At 41.2% G+C, this 18,070-nt stretch overlaps 1 protein-coding gene across 1 annotated transcript; it reads left to right on the plus strand.

Moving 5' to 3' along the window:
* Positions 1–2,286: 2,286 nt before the first annotated feature.
* Positions 2,287–9,229, plus strand: LOC131874146 (uncharacterized). The gene is made up of 3 exons (XM_059217390.1): positions 2,287–2,601; positions 2,860–3,133; positions 8,547–9,229. Exons 1-3 carry the CDS (start codon positions 2,287–2,289, stop codon positions 9,227–9,229), a joined length of 1,272 nt encoding a protein of 423 aa, XP_059073373.1.
* Positions 9,230–18,070: the final 8,841 nt, after the last annotated feature.

Here is an 18,070-nt window from a genome sequence, read left to right on the forward strand (position 1 = left end):
GTGTCATCAATGTGTTTCACAAGCAAGAAGGAAAGTATGTTGTCCACTGGTAGACACATCACCCAGAATCTGCATTGGTGATAGTTGACATGTTATCTCAACCGGTGAAACATTAGAGAAGAGACAGTCTCACCTGATAAAGAGAAGTGTAGCAAATTGAAGGATAGGGAGCGTTGACGGGGTAGCTATGTTGCTGGTAAGTGAACATATTCACGAGGTGTTTCACCAATAGAGAAGTGAAGTGCAGACGTAAGGGTTACACCGGCAAGATAGAAAAGGTGATGGCAGGAAGGATAACCGGCAAGGTGATTTGTGTCGGTAGGGTCAATGAACCGGTATGTGTGTACTGGTTATGTGGGTGGTCGGTGACTAAGCTGAACCGACAGAGCAGTGTACTAAGGAGGATATCGACAGTATTGCCATGTGGAGGTGAAGTGGAAGACTTGCATAGGTCAGTGTAGAGTAATGATGAGGTAGTTGGCAATTGGTCTAACATTAATGGTGACTGTGAAGCTCGAGGGATTTTTGCAGAGGGGTTGTGGCTCGAAGCAGGATAAATCTGACCGTATGCATGGTGTGCACTGATCAATGCAGATTGTCTGGATGTAGATTGAAGTTGTTGAAGCAATCCATCGAGTCATTAATGGTAATTGGCCAAGAGGTGTGCCGACAGATTGGTTGTAGGTTGTTGAAAAAGGAAGGCATGTTCTGAAAGGCGTGAAGATGGCAAAAATGTGCAGGCTGACCATCACTGAGTCGAGATCTAATTAGATCTAATTGGATTTTGTGTGTTTTGTGATCTGTCAAGAAAAACCTAAGGTGCCAAGTTTGAATATGGCTTTTGGCGGGAAGACTAGAATATAAATATGCAAACCAAAGATATTGTTAGTGGTTGCTGGCTGGGAGAGGATATAACTGCTATGAAGTGATTGAGTGTTGAAGGAGAGAGTGTTGATGAAGGAAAAGAGAGAAAATCAGTCTCATCAAGAGTCAGAGTGTGAGAGAGAATCAGGTTGAAGAGTTCAACTGATAAGAGTGAGGCAACTGGTAATCAACCATTAAGTCTGACAGAGGAGGAAACTGGTGGTGACTAAACCAGCATAGAAGAGCCATAGCAGATTGCCAAGAAGGAAAGCTATGGACTGGAAAGAATCAGATGATAGATATCTGACTGATTTATCAAGACCGATCGTGGAGAGAAGCCAAGCAGTTGAGAGAAGAGACGACCAACATAGAGAACTAGTAGAGTGTAAACCGGTAAAGCAATAGTAGAGAGAGGTGAGCCGGTGTAGCAGTGAAGGTGTCTCACCAGCAGAGTAAGGTATATGAAATGGTTGCAAGATTCACTTGTAATAGAATAACTACTTTTGTATTTGAAGCTATCATTGTGATCACTAATTTGTAGTGCGGTGCAGGGGTTGTATCTCCTTTGGATTGGTGCCCATGAACTAGCAGGGTTTGTAGCTCCTTTGGGTTATAGCCCATAAATCAGTTAGGGGTTGGTGCCCTAAATCAGGGTTTGAATCTCCTTGGGTTGGTGCCCTAAAATTTGTATTATATTTCATTGTGAGGCTGGATTGGAGCAGTAGACTCCAACAACATTGCTCACTGAGGTTTTTCCAATCTTGGGTTTTCCTCATACATATTGGTGTTATGTGATGTTCCTTTGTGTGTGATTGTATTTGTATCGGTCTCCCAACTTACCGGTATGTCTATATTGAGTTAGATCAGTGAACTGGTATACTCTCATAAGATAGTTATAGGGAAAACATTAAGAACCACTGATTCACCCCCCACTCAATGGTGCATTGTGTCTAACAATTGGTATCAGAGACTAGGTACCCTGTTTATCAAGCTTTCTCTCGCTTGGGTAGATCATTTCTAGGACACAATGTTTTTTATGGTTCAAACTATTCCATCTGGAGTTGTAGAATGGAAGTCTACTTGTCCTATCTAGGGTTTGATGTATGGATGTCAGTAGTTAATGGCCTTCCTAGGAATGTTTGTCCTCCCACCTGCTCTGAAGAAGAAAGAAGATGCATGTACAATAAAGAAGTCATGAAGGCTATATTTAGTGGGCTCACCGGTGATGTCTCTTCACAAGTGGATAAATGCAGATCGACAAAGAGTCTATGGGATAGACTGAATAAGCTGTATGGAAATGAACCCTGCACCACTGAATCAGTTTGTGAGAGTGAGAAGAACAATGCAACAGAAACATGTGCAGATGACCGAGGCAGATCAGATTGTTGCAGTAGCAATGGTGATGAGGAGACTCATCTCTTCATGGCCCATGAGATAGATATTGATAATCACATATCAAAAGGGGATAATGTAGATAGATCCCACCAATATGATGTGTTTAGCAGTGACAATGAAGAAGATGAAGAAGAAGGAGACAAGGTAGAAAGATCTAGCCGCCAAGATCTATTTGTAAGTGATGATGAAGAAGCAGAAGATGCAGAAGTTGATCTAGAAGGTGAATTTCTAAGTGCCCTTGATGAATTGAAAAATATTTTACATGAACTTAAGGATTACAAGAAATCAGTTCATGAAGAATGTAGCCAGTTGAGAACATGCCTTGAAGATTCAAACAAAAAGGTCAGTGTATTCACCACTCAACTAGATGAGGCAAAAAGAATGGCGGATGATTTGAACTCTATCTTGCATGCCAAGGAGAGAAGATGTGAGGAGTAGCTGCTAGATATGAAGAGTAGGGACAAAGGATGTTAGGACCTGAAAAGTGAAATGGAGAATCTAAGAAATGAATAAAAGTTGTTTAAGAATGTTGTGGTTCTTGAGCAAAATCGGTTGATCAGATGTCTTGAAGATTCTGAGAAATGTATCTCAATGTTAAAGACTCATCAAGATGACACCATGAAGTGCAGGTGCAATGATTTAGAGTCAGAGCTAGATTCCCAAAAGATAATATGTGAGAAGCTGCAGCAAAAAGTGGAGACTAAAGGAAATGAATATCGTAATCTTAAGGATGAAGTTTCAAAGCTTACTTTAGAACTTGAAAAGTGCCAAGATGAGCTCAAACTGAGAAAGAAGTATGATGGTGGAACTGAAGGCTTGGATAAGATTTTAAGCCAGCAGAAACATTCCAAGGATAATGGAGGATTAGGATGGGGTATCAGTGAATGCTCTACAAGCAAGGAGACCTCCCACAAAGATATTCAATTTGTCTCCTCAAATGGACATGGAAAGGGTCAAACCTTCATTGTCAGAAATGCTCCAAAGAAAAGGATAGATCTGACTACATTTGGTGAGGACATGAAGTTGAGGATAAAGAATGGTGCTACATGGAGGAACAATGCAGATCTGAAAGGAAAAGGGAAAATAGGAGAAGATAGCTTCTCTAGAAGCAAGAACATGAGAAGACAGCCTAGAAGGCCTTCCACCAGTAGAAGACAAGGAGATGTTGTTTCCCACACATCAAGTCAAGTGTGGAAGAAGAAGGGATCTGATGGAAGACCTATAGAGAATGGACAACCCAGGATCCATTCCCGGAGAAGCAGAGATGGAGATGCCAAATTGGTAAGGTCACCTCATGTTTGGTAGAATAAATTTGTAAGTAATAAGCCTCCTTTCTCCGATTATTGTTTTGCATGTAAAGATTATGGCCATAGGGCAGAAGAATGTAAAATGAGGTGTATGAATAGATAGAGTGTTCTTCCTAGGTATAATAAATCAGGTGGCTATAGATTTCATGCATACAAGCAGAATGTTTCACATAGTAGAAACATGCAAGTTCCCTTTCTCGATTATGCTAACAAGAATCTTTGTGTTGCTTCTAACAATGTACATATTGTGTTTTATAACTGCAATGGATGAGGTCATAGAAGTTATGAATGCGGGAAGAAGAATGTGCATTCCTATGGAAACCGGTGGATCAATCTTGCTCAATGTGAGAGCAGTTACAGGGGATATGAGTAGCATAGATGTTCTTGGAACAAGAGGAGAAATGTTCAAGCACAATCAAGGAATTCAAGGAAACCGGTAACCAGCCACAATTGCATGATCAGAAAAGGAAGAGAAAACCGATATGTTAGAAGGTTCCCCAATCATGAGATTGCCATGGATATTGTATGGTACTATAGCATTATCTGTAGAGAGAGGACCAATGAAGAGAAGGTCAACACTACTCCCAAAACTGTAGATGTGGAAAGGAAAGAAATCAAGCAGACATGGAGGAAGAAGCCGGAAGATAAGAGCATGGACCGGAATTGTGCATTCAATGCACAAGTGATATCTCTCCTATGGCTTAAAGGAGATGCAGGACTCAGGGGGAGTTACATGTTGACCAAATCATTCACCTCCTTAGTGAAAGTGGACAAGGAGATGAACAAGATGTTGTCGGTAAGAGGAAGAAAATAAGGTGGCAATGTGTGTGTAATTACCGCCTTGACTACACATGGAAGATGGTTTACTGCTACAGGTGAAATGAATGGTAGCAAAGATAATTGGAACTGAGAGATAAAGGTAAAGAGGAAAGTGTCCCGGTAGAGATAAGAGACCGGTATATGCAGCATGGTACCGGCATGGATGTTGATCAGTGTTGCAGGTTATGTAAGTCAATGAGTTGAGGGATCAATGCAGTAACTTTGGTAGCCTAGATGGATGATGTTATGTCTCAGGTGATATTGGAAAGGACCTGAATGACATGTGTTGCTTCGATTGCTGACCTTATGTGCATACATCTTTATGGGTCAACCGGTTGGATATGTGACTTGCAGTTGGCATTGTGGTCATGATGATGGATGTCATAGGTATAGATGTGTGTCCCAGTTTAGGACCTGTATGAATTGATGAAGATCAAAGGTTTGTGTATAAGGAGGATTTCAGGGCCACACTTCAGATTAATATCAGATATACTGAACACAAAAGCAGATCAAGCAGATGATTGATAATACTAGAAAAGAAATTGCTCATCTGACTATGGGTCATCAGTTGAAAGTAAGAGAAGTCTGGCAAACTGGTAGGACCTCATGCACAAGTGAAGAAATTCATTTCCTCAACTGGTTCTGAGTGAAAGAAGGAGAGAGACCAGTGTATGTTGTTAAGGATTGTTTGGTACCTGAGCTTTCCATCTCAAGTGTTGATGATTGAGATGATGTTGTGCATAATATTCAAAGAGGGAGATGCACCTGGTAAAAAAGGTGAGAAAGATTGTTGACAGTGCCCTTTGCCATTGTTGTCAAAGGGGAAGAAAGATATTATAGTCTACCGGATACTACATGAGTTGACATCAATGCCAAAGGGGGAGATTGTTGGCATTGTGTTGTCATTGATGTCAACTGGTATAGCAGGATAACTAGTATAGGAGAAGAGTTGATGTGTTGTCATTGGTGACCATCAGTATGCACAACGATGAACCGGTATGTACCGGTATACTAGTGGTGCAGTTAAGAGGCCAGTGAGTAAAAGGTTGTTGACATAGTGATGCATGCAACTGACATGAAAGATAACGCATACTGGGAGGCTAATTTTGATGAAGAGGTGGAAAGTTATTTGAATCGCATCAACACCGGAGGTAATTTGTGCAGGCCACTAGATTACTAGTATGATGTTAACCAGTCGAACTCCCACTACATGAAAAAGCTATCACAAGTTATGTGATAGGTTGACAGAGTATGATGCTTCTGTGAGAAATCTGACATATGAAGGACACCGAGACATATGTCATGTTGAAGATGTATCCTCCCCTCAATAAATTCACACTTGTACCGATAGAATGATTCCCTGAGATAGGCAGGTGATTGAATGCAGAGGTCGAATGAACAAGTGGAAGATGAGGAAGCCTCCAGAGTATGAGATCATAAATGCACACCAGATAAGAAAGTGAAAACAAGGTATGCTACTGGGACATTGAAGAAAAAATAAGGTGTTGAGATGGTGTATTTGTCATCTTGACAAACCAGTTGAGAGGAGAATCTGTTAGATGAAGAAGGGTGCTAGTGAGTCTGCAGGAACATACATGGTGATACCAGGATGTCGATGAAGGTTGATGTACAACAGCTGGAGTGTGATAACTTGGTGTCATCAATGTGTCTCATCGGCAAGAACGAAAGTATGTTGTCCATCGACAGACACATCTACTAGAATCTACATTGGTGATAGTTGACATGTTATGTCAACCGATGAAACATTAGAGAAGAGACAAGCAAGATAAGGTTCTCACCTGATAAAGTGAAGTCCAGGAAACTAAAGGATAGGGAGAGTTGTCGGAGTAGCTATGTTGCTGGTAAGTGAACATATTCAGGAGGTGTTTCACCGACAAAGCAATGAAGTCTAGACATAAGGGTTACACCGACAGGATAGAAAAGGTGATGGCAGGAAGGATAACTGACAAGGTGATTTCAGTCGTTAGGGTCAGTGAATGGGTATGTGTGTATCAGTTATGTGGGTGGTCGATGACTAAGCTAAACCGACAGAGAAGTGTGCCAAGGAGGATACCAACAGTAATGCCACGTAGAGGTGAAGTAGTGAACTTGCACAGGTCAGTGTAGAGTAACGATGAGGTAGTTGGAAGTTGGTCTAGCATTAATGGTGACTGCGAAGTTCGAGGGTTGTTTGCAGAGGTGTTGCAGCTCAAGGCAGGACGAATCTGACCATATCCATGGTGTGCACTTATTGATACAGATTGTCTGGATGTAGATCAAATTTTTGAAGCAATCCATCAAGTCATTAATGGTGATTGGCCAAGAGGTGTGCCGACAGATTGGTTGCAGGTTGCTGAAAAAGGAAGGCATGTTCTGAAAGGCATGAAGATGGAAAAAATGTGCAAGTTGGCCATCATTGAGTCAAGATCCAATTAGTTCTGATTGGATTCTGTGTGTCGTGATCTATGAAGAAAATCCTAAGGCGCCAAGTTTGAATATGGCTTTTGGCGGGAAGACTAGACTATAAATATGCAAGCCAAACATATTGTTAGTGGTTGCTGGCTGGGAGAGGATATAACTGTTGCAAAGTGATTGAGTGTTGAAGAAGAGAGTGTTGTTGTTGGAAAAGAGAGAAAATCAGTCAAGTGCTCATTGAGATTCAGAGTGTGAGAGAGAATCAAGTTGAAGAGTTCAACCGGTAAGAGCGAGGCAACCGCTAGTTGGCCATTGAGTCTGATAGAGGAGGAAACTGGTGGTGAGTAAACTGGCATAAAAGAGACATACCAGATTCTAGAGAAGGGAAGCTGAGGACCGGAAAGAATCAAATGATAGATATCTGACTGAGTTATCAAGACTGGTGGTGGAGAGCAACAAAGCAGTTGAGAGAAGAGGCAACTAGTAGAGAGAACCGATAGAGTGTAAACCGGTAAAGTAGCAGCAGAAAGAGGTGAACCGGTGTAGCAGTCAAGGTGTCTCACCAGTAGAGTAAGGTATATCAAAAGTTTACAAGATTCACTCGTAACAGAATAACTACTATTTTATTCGAAGCTATCATTGTGATCATTGAGTTGTAGCTCGGTGCAGGGGTTGTAGCTCCTTTGGGTTGGTGCCCATAAACTAGAACGGGTTGCATCTCCTTTGGGTTGTAGCCCATAAATCAGTTAGGGGTTGGTGCTCCTTGGGTTGGTGCCCTAAATCAGGGGTTGAAGATCCTTGGGTTGGTTCCCGAAACTTTGTATTAGATTTCATTGTGAGGCTGGATTGGAGCAGTAGACTCCAACAACATTGCTCACCGAGGTTTTTCCCATCTTGGGTTTCCCTCATACATATTACTGTTATGTGATGTTCCTTTGTGTGTGATTGCATTTGTGTTGGTCTCCCCACTAACCGGTATGTCTACATTGAGTTAGATCAGTGAATCGGTATACTCTCATAAGATAGTTATAGGGAAAAGATTGAGAACCACGTATTTGCCCCCCTCTCAGTAGTGCTTTGTGTCTAACAATTGGTATCAGAGACTAGGTACCCTATTTATAAAGATTTCTCTTGATTGGGTAGATCTTGTCTAGGACGCAATGGTTTGTTTAGTATCAATCCCTGCTCCAGTTTTTTATGGTTCAAACTATTCCATCTGGAGTTGTAGAATGGAAGTCTACTTGTCCTCTCTAGGGTTTGATGTATGGATGTCAGTAGTTAATGGCCTTCCTAGGAATGTTTGTCCTCCCATCGACTCTGAAGAAGAAAGAAGATGCATATGCAATGAAGAAGTCATGAAGGCTATACTCAGTGGGATCACCGATGATGTCTCTTCACAAGTGGATAAATGCAGATCGGCACGGAGTCTATGGGATAGACTGAAGAATCTGTATGGAAATGAACCCTACACCACTGAATCAATTTGTGAGAGTGAGAAGAACAATGTAGCAGAAACATGTGCAGATGACAGAAGTAGATCAGATTGTTGTAGTAGCAATGGTGATGAGGAAACTCATCTCTTCATGGCCCATGAGATAGATATTGAGAATCACACATCAAAAGGGGATAATGCAAATAGATCCCACCGGTATGATGTGTTTGGCAGCGACAATGAAGAAGATGAAGAAGAAGGAGACAAGGTAGATAGATCTAGCTGACGAGATCTATTTGGAAGTGATGATGAAGAAGAAGAAGAAGATGCAGAAGTTGATCTAGAAGATGAATTGCTAAGTGACCTTGATGAATTGAAAAATATTAGAAATGAACTTAAGGATTACAAGAAATCAATTCATGAAGAATGCAGCCAGTTGAGAACATGCCTTGAAGATTCAAACAAAAAGGTCAGTTTATTGACCACTCAACTAGATGAGGCAAAAACAATGGCGGATGATTTGAAATATACCTTGCATGCCAAGGAGAGAAGATGTGAGGAGTTACTACTAGATATAAAGTCTAGGGACAAAGGATGTCAGGACCTGAAAAGTGAAATGGAGTATCTGAGAAATGAATACAAGTTGTTTGAGAATGTTGCGGTTGTTGAGCAAAATCGGTTGATCCGATGTCTTGAAGATTCTAAGAAATGTATCTCAGTGTTGAAGACGCATCAAGATGACACCATGAAATGCAGGTGTAATGATTTAGAATCAGAGCTTGATGCCCAAAAGAAAATATGTCAGAAGTTGCAACAAAAAGTGGAGACTAAAGGAAATGAGTGTCATAATCTTAAGGATGAAGTTTCAAAGCTTACTTTAGAACTTGAAAAGTGCCAACATGAGCTTAAACTGAGAAAGAAGTATGATGGTGGCACTGAAGCCTTGGATAAGATGTCAAGCCAACAAAAAAATTCCAAGGACAATGGTGGATTATGATGTAGTATCGGTGAATGCTCTACAAGCAAGGAGACCTCCCACAAAGATATTCAATTTGTCTCCTCAAATGGACATGGAAAGGGTCAAACCTTCACTATCAAAATGGTCCAAAGAAAAGGATAATTCTGACTACAACCGGTGAGGACATGAAGCTAACGATGAAGAATGGTGTTGCATGGAGGAACAATGCAGATCTGAAAGGAAAAGGGAAAATAGGAGAAGATAGCTTCTCCAGAAGCAAGAACATGAGAAGGCAACCTAGAAGGCCTTCCACTAGTAGAAGACAAGGAGATATTGTTGCCCACACATCAAGTCAAATGTGGAAGAAGAAGGGATTTGATGGAAGACCTGTAGAGAATGGACAACCCAGGATCCATTCTCAGAGAAGTAGAGATGGATATGCCAAATTGGTAAGATCACCTCATGTTTGAAAGAATAATTTTGTAAGTAATAAGCCTCTTTTCTCTGTTTATCATTTTGCATGTAAAGATTATGGCCATAGGGTAGAAGAATGTAAAATAAGGTCTAGGAATAGATAGAGTGTTCTTCCTAGGCATAATAAATCAGGTGGCTATAGATTTCATGCATACAAGCAGGATGTTTCACAAAGTAGAAACATGCATGTTCCCTTTCCCGATTATGCTAACAAGAATCCTTGTGTTGCTTCTAAAAATGTAAACATTGTGTGTTATACCTACAATGGATTAGGTCATAGAAGTTATGAATGCAGGAAGAAGAATGTGCATTCCTATGGAAACCAATTGATCAATCGTGCTCAGTGTGAGAGAAGTTACAGGGGATATGAGCAGCATAAACTTGCATAAATGGCATGATCAGAAAAGGAAGAGCGAACCGATATGTTAGGAGGTTCCCCAATCATGAGATTTTCATGTATGTTGTATGCTACTATAGCACTATCTGCAGAGAGAGGACCAATGAGGAGAAGAAGGTCAACACTGCTCCCGAAACTACAATTGTGAAAAGGAAAGAAATCAAGCAGACATGGAGGAAGAAGATGGAAGATAAGAGCATGGACCGACATTCTGCATTCAATGCACAAGTGATATCTCCTATGGCTTAAAGGAGATGCAGGACTCAGGGCAAGTTACATGTTGACCAAATCATTCACTCCCTTAGTGAAAGTGGACAAGGAGATGAATAAGTTGCTGCCAGTAAGAGGAAGAAAATGAGATGGCAGTGTGTGTGTAGTTACCGCCTTGACTACATATGGAAGATGGTTTACTGCCATAGGTGAAATGAATGGTAGAAAAGGTAATTGGAACCGGGAGATAAAGGTAAAGAGGAAAGTGTCGAGGTGGGGCCTTCGACGTTTCGGTCAATGCACAATTTGGGGTTTTTTTTGACACGTAGGACAAATCAAGTCAAAACACGTGATAGATGCATTCGACAAGGGAAAAAATCATGTTTTGGGGTTGTCCAATCAGGTGTCGATTTGGGCAACAAAAAAAATTGGTTTAGGGTCCACATGGCTTCCACCCTCTGAAGTTAGGGTGTGCATGTATCCACACCTCTCCCCTACTTGATAGATAAATACATCTAAATGTCCTTTAGCACTGAACTCTAAAATTCAGAAATCTTTACTTCTTGCCCTTTGATCATTTATTCATATTTTATAATTATATAATTAAATTCTATTTGAAAAGGGTATATTACACTTTCTTAACAAGTATTCACTTAATGGAGAAAGTAAAAATTTTGCCACTATAAAGATTTCTTTTCACAATCTGATTCTCTCATGTAGTTTATATTCTTTCATCTGTGTTGTCTTCTTTCTTTATTACAACCTAGCACTCCATCACAATTAAGTTGCATTGCATCATAGTGCATTGAAGAGTCCATGGCACAAGAGACTAGGAAGAAAGGAAAAGTCCAGATGATGTACATGAGTTTGTCCTTGATTATGGCTTCAACATTTCCAAGGTTTCACTTCAATATCTCTTCTTGAAGTTAATTAGATTACTAAATTTTCCTTTATGAAATTTCTTGTTGAGAAAATTCAAATTGCCTGGGCTTTTTTTCACAAATGTGGTTGTTAGTGAAGTGCTCAAATCAAAATCTATCAAGGAGATCTTTAATTTCTAGATAGCTTGTTTATGTTGGAAAAATGTTTTCCTTTATTTATTGAATCTACATTAGATCATTGATCAATTAATTTTGAGATCCTTGGACAATAAGGATTCTATCTCTAGAAGGATCAAATGAAATGGCCCTACTCAACAAGGGCTTGTGAAAGTGTATGTATAATTCAACTCCTAGACCTATTGGCCTAGATGCAACCATGAAATGGGATCAATGAGATACAAAGACTCTTGCAAGTAAAATCCCCATTGCAAACTAATGATAGATATTCCAAGTTATCAATGCAAAAATCTCAAAGGAGGCTTGGGCTACATGCCTGAACCAAAACTCTTTAGCCATAGGAACTTGAATATGATTATTGCGCAAGAATGATGGAAATCATATACCTCCTCTTTGTCAGACACAATGCACCATTAAGAGGGGGGTGAATCTGTGGTTCTTAATCTTTTACCCTTTAACTAACTTATGTGTGTATGTCAGTTATGGGATCTAACACAATGGAGACATACCGGTTAATGAGGAGACCAACTCAAAACAATCACACACAAAGAGACATCTCATAACACCAGGATGTGCGAGGAAAACCCAGAATGGGAAAAACCTCGGTAAGCATTGCTACTGGAGTCTACTGCTCCAATACAGCCTCACAATGAAAATTGTTACAATATTTAGGCCACCAACCCAAGGAGCACCAACCCCTAACTTGTTTATGGGCTACAACCCAAAGGAGCTACAACCCCTGCACTGAGCTACAACTCAGTGATTACAATGTAAACTTCAAATACAAAAGTAGTTATCTTATTGCAAATGAATCTTGCAACCATTACATATATCTTACTTTGTCAGTGAGATACCTTCTCTGCTTCACCGACTCACTTCTCTGCTGCTCTTCACCTGCTGCTTCTTTGCCGGAAAGCCCTACTGGTACACCTCTCCTCTTCTTCTTCTTTGTTGGATCTCCACCTTACTCTTTGCTTTTCACCGGTATAACACTTTGTCAGTTCTCTGTTTGCCTTCTCTGCAGCCTCCTTCACTTCTACTTTGTCGATATGAACACTACAAGTTCTTCTCTCCTACTGATTGAACGCTACAACCAGGTTCTCCCTCACTCTCACTCACTTCTCAGATGCTCCTTAAGCACTTGGCTGATTTTCTCTTACATGCAGAAGTCTCACACTTCGCAGTAGCACTATGTTCTTCTATGCAACAGCCACAAACAATCTCATTGGCCTTCATACTTATAGCCAGGTTTTCCTGCCAAAGCCCAATTCAAGATCAGGCGGTTAGGGTTTCCTCACCATCCTCAAGGAAAACCAAATCCAATCAGATCTTGCTCGATCTGATCTCCCTGACATCCATCTGCACGAGTCTACCATCAACGCGCCTTCCAAAACATGCATTCCTTCTTCAGCAACATGCAGACAATTTGTCTGCATACTTCTTGGTCAATCATCATTAATGGCATGATGGGTTGCTTCAACTACTCTGATCCACTCAATCAGTCTATCCTCGATCCTCTCTTGTTTGTTTAATCTCGAGTCGCGCACTTCTGCAGCTTCACCTCGAGCTTCACAGTCTCCTTTAAAGTCGACCAACTCTATACCTACCCCGTCGATGTACATTCTATCTTCATCTGGTGCAAGCTCGCCATCTTGATTCCATGTGGCATCCAAGTCGACCAACTCTGCCACATTGACTCTTCATGTCGTCCACATAGGATCACCGACCAAACATTCTACCAGTTCCTCCTTTCTGGTGGTTTACCAACTCTATTGGTATCTCACATTCTACCGGTTCACTCATCATGTCTGCACTCTATTGAACTATCGATGGAACACTTAAACTGGTCTTCAGACATGACTAACCTAAGCATGCACATTCCCATCAAGTGGGAAGTCTTTTGTATTTGCACCTTGTCCATATTATCATTGGGCTTACATGCCGGTTACCACTCTTGATGACACCATGTCATCAACCTTCACAAGACTCCATCTTCAATTAGGTCAATCTACTTTTGACTACATCTTCTTAGTGTTGCCTTCTCCCTGATCAATGTTGTTCATTCCTCTACCAGTTTGTCAAGGTGACAAACACTTCACATTTCCTCTGTGCTGGCATCTCAACATGCCTTCTCTATCGGTCCAGTGCATAACCCTGATCTCATGCACTTAAGGCATTCCCTCAATTCACCGGTAGATCCAGTGTGATCCTTCAAGTACTTGCCTTTACCTCTTCACTCTTATCTCACCTAACTATAATGCACACAATACATAATAGGAGATAAGCTCCACTTACCGGTGGAGTAACACCTTGTCTTTTGCATATTGCAGTGCACTTCATGTGACTTGCTTGTTTGTGCAACATCTCTTCAAACAGGCACATGTGATCTGGTGTGAGCACATTCACTGTCAGTCATTGCTTCTTATGATGACTGCATCTTCATCACAAACAACCGCTCAAACACCTCTCTATCTCATCACACAAGTCAGGCACTAACTCGTGTACTGGTGACACCTGAGGTCATCTTCCTTACCTTACCAGTGTACTGCAACACAAGGTGATATCTGAGATATCGCATCCTGTACTCCTTCATAGAAGTGTTGCACACACATTTCTTCTACCGATAGTCATCGCATACCGGTTGACATCAATGACAACACAATGCCAACAATCTCCCCCTTTGGCATTGATGTCAACACATGTAGTATCCGACATGCTACATAGTCTTTTCTCCCCCTTACTGTGATCCATGGATTCACACACATGTAGTATCTGATATACTACAAAATCCTTCTCCCCCTTTGACAACAATGGAAAAGGGCACTGTCAGGATATTATTTCTCTTCGTATGTACCGATCATTGACAAAATACTTTCTCTCCCTTTGTCTTCATTGGATGCATCTCCTCCTTTCATACCACTTGTTATCTTATCACTAACTGTTACATCTTCTCAAGTCACAACACTTGAGATGGGGATCTTAACCATCAACTGACACCAATTGAGTATGCAGATCCGAAGCCATTTGAACTCAATTTGCAGAAAGACTGATACCAATTGTTGATGTGTTAGTGGATACTACTCACCTGTCGGTCAACCTGCAACACCTCTACAATTTCCATCTCCTGCAGTTTGGCAGTCAGTATCCTTGCAAGTTCAAGCAAGTCAACTCTTCATTATGAGGCTCTTGAATTCCCCCTAAGTCATACATCTCAGGTTCTTATCATCGGTCAGGTATAATACCGAGACTCTAATCTTCACCATATACCGATTTAGTTGTTCATATGTGATCATTTGATGATCCTTCAATTCCATTATATCCACCACAGCCTATGACATGATCCTAGATCTTCACAATGCTAGACCATGTTATCATCATGTCAAGAATCAAACCAGTTAACCCAAAAGCATGCAAGCATGCATGATCAATCACAGGGCCAACAAATGTCTTTCAGGTCTTCATCAACACCTCCTGAGACATAACATCACTACATGCTATCGGGGCTATTGCAGTGATCTCTAACCTCATTGTCTTACACACCTTGCAAGCACCTATTAGCATTTATGTCGGTAACATCCTGCACATACCGGTTAACAATCCAACACTGATATGTAAGTGTGTAGTTAATGCAGCCTCTACACACACTTATCTTTTCATTTCCATCCTTCATATTGGCAACAACATGTTCTTCCATGTTGCCTTCTTCATTGAGGGGGTGAATAATAAATTCAATGTACTGCTCCCCCTAAGATCCTACATCTCCTTTAGGCTTTAGGAGATATCACTTGTGCAATGAGTGCACAGTGTCGGTCCATGGTCTTCTTCCTCCATACCTACTTGGTCTCCTTCATCTTCTTGTTTTTAGGCTTGGGAGCAGGTCTTTCCTTCTTCTGTTGATGGGTCCTTCCATTTCCTGATTCTCCAACACAGCCAAAAGTAGTTCTATAGTAGCACACAACATCCATCCCAACTTCATGTTTGGGGAATCTCTTGACATACCGGTTTGACCATCTCCTTCTGGTCATGTTGTTGTGACTAGCAACCGAAACCGGTGGACTTCTTGCACCTGCAAGGACATTTTTCCTTTGATTCCAAGTTGGTTTCTGACTTTCACATGCTCTATATTCACCTTTCTGCAGAGCATAGTTTCTGTACTGGCCTCCATATGATTGTAGGTTCCTTTTCCTGCATTCAAACTCTTTATGCCCAAAACCATTGCATTTATGACAAACAACATTTACATAACTCAGAGAGGGAACATGCATGTATCTACTCCTGGATACATTTTGTTGATGTGCATGTTGTCTATGAGATCTTATATTGTTCTTTCTAGATATCTTTCTACATTCCTCTGCTCTATGGCCATAAGCATTGCATGCAAAACAGTAACCAGTAAATGATGGCATTTGACTTACAAATTTGTTTTGCCATGCATGGGGAGATCTTACCGGTTTAGTATCTCCATTTCTGCTTCTTTGAGAATGGATCCTTGGTTGTCCATTCTGTCCAGCTCTTCCATCTGGTCTCTTCTTCTCCCACATTTGCTTTCCCCTGTGGGTGGTAGTATTTTCCTGTCCTCTCCGCTACTTTCTCAACTTCCTGCTTCCAATGAAGATGTCTTCTCCCATCTTCCCTTTACCTTTGGGATCTGCATTGTTCCTTCCTCTTGCAGCACCGATCTTCTTTCTTGTCTGCAAGTCCTCACTGGTTGTATCTAGATCAACCTTTTTCCGGGGTGCATTTCTCACTGAGAAGGTTTGGCCTTTGTTTTCTCCATTAGGGGAGACAAACAAAATGTCATTGTGAGGGACATTCTTGCTAGTGGAGCATTCACTGACACCACTTCCTAAACCTTCAGTATCCTTGGCATGCTTTTGATTCTTCAACATCTTGTCCAAGGCATCACTACTGCCATCAAACTTGATTCACACCTTGAGCTCATCTTGACATTTCTCAAGGTTAACTTAGAGAACCTCCATTTCTCCAAGCAGCTTCTGATTTTCTTCGTTCTTCACTTCTAGCGTAGATGCTAGATCTTCACACCTGCACTTCTTGATGTCTCCTCCTTGAGACATCAACTCTGAGAGGCTTTTCTCAGATTTCTCAAGGCATTTTGTCAGCCAGTTATGCTCCACTATAGAAGCATTCTTGAATAGCTTGTATTCCCTTCTAACTCTATTGAGTTCTTCAAGTGCATTTACAAGCTCTCCTTGAAGGTCAACTTTTGCTTCATCCTCTTCTTCTCCTTCACTCCAAAATAGATCTTGATGGCTAGACCTATTTGCCATGTCTTCTTCTTCTTCATCATCACTGCCAAACACATCATGTCGGTGGGATCTATTTGTCTTATCATTCTGAAACGTGTGCACCTCATCATCTGATTCTTGAGCCATGAAGAGGTGGGTTCCTTCTTCATCATTACTGCTACTGCAACAGTCTAATCTGCCTCTATCATATGTGCATGTATCTGTTGCACAGTTCCTCTCACTTACACCGATTGAATCGATGGTGCAGGGTATATTTCCATACAGCTTTTCCAGTCTATCCCATAGACTCTTTTTTGTCTTGCATCTGTCCACTTGTGAGGAGACATCACCTGTTAAACCACAGAGAATAGCCTTCATGGTTGTTTCATTGCACTGGTTTATTCTTTTTGCATCTGAATCGGTAGGAGGACAAGCTTTACTAGGGTATCCATTTATAACAGACATCCAAACATCAAACCTAAGAGAGGACAGGAAGACTTCCATTCTACAACTCCAAATGGCATAGTTTGAACAATCAAACATTGGAGCAGGGATTGACACTAAACAAACCATTATCTCCTTAGACCGGAATCTACCCAAGCTGGAGAAAGCTTGTCTAGCTGGGAACCTACGCTCTGATACCAATTGTTAGACACAATGCACCACTGAGAGGGGGGTGAATCAGGGGTTCTTAATCTTTTACCCTTTAACTAACTTATGTGTGTATGCCGGTTATGGGATCTAACACAATGGAGACATATCGGTTAGTGAGGAGACCAACTTAAAACAATCACACACAAAGAGGCATCTCATAACACCAGGATGTACGAGGAAAACCCAAGATGGGAAAAACCTCGGCGAGCAATGTTGTTGGAGTCTACTGCTCCAATCCAGCCTCACAATGAAAATTGTTACAATGTTTAGGGCACCAACCCAAGGAGCACCAAACCCTAACTTGTTTATGGGCTACAATCCCTGCACCGAGCTACAACTCAGTGATCACAATGTAAACTTCAAATACAAAAGTAGTTATCTTATTGCAAATGAATCTTGCAACCATTACATATATCTTACTTTGTCGGTGAGATACCTTCTCTACTTCACCGACTTACTTCTTTGTTCCTCTTCACCTGCTACTTCTTTGTCGGTAAGCCCTACTGGTACACCTCTCCTCTTCTTCTCTGCTGGATCTCCACCTTACTCTCTTCTTTTCACTGGTATATGGCATGATGGGTTGCTTCAACTACTCCAATCTACTTGATCAGGCTATCCTTGATCCTCTCTTCTTCGTTTAATCTCGAGCCGCACACTTTTGCGACTTCACCTCGAGCTTCACAGTCTCCATTAAAGTCGACCAACTCTATACCTGCCCCGTTGATGTACATTCCATCTTCATCTGGTACAAGTTCGCCATCTTGATTCCATGTGGCATCCAAGTCGACCAGCTCTACCACCTTGACTCTTCATGTCGGTCCATATAGGATCACCGACCAAA

This window comes from Cryptomeria japonica, chromosome 3, assembly GCF_030272615.1.
Source record: "Cryptomeria japonica chromosome 3, Sugi_1.0, whole genome shotgun sequence".
Classification (NCBI taxonomy): Eukaryota; Viridiplantae; Streptophyta; class Pinopsida; order Cupressales; family Cupressaceae; genus Cryptomeria; species Cryptomeria japonica.

Excerpts from the sequence above, each read along its gene's own strand:
- LOC131874146 (XM_059217390.1), top strand. The coding sequence starts at position 2,287 with ATGGCCCATGAGATAGATATTGATAATCACATATCAAAAGGGGATAAT. Across the intron at positions 2,602-2,859 it reads TTGAAGATTCAAACAAAAAG|ACTCATCAAGATGACACCAT; the intron begins GTCAGTGTATTC and ends TCAATGTTAAAG. Across the intron at positions 3,134-8,546 it reads TAATGGAGGATTAGGATGGG|AAGAAGAAGAAGATGCAGAA; the intron begins GTATCAGTGAAT and ends GTGATGATGAAG.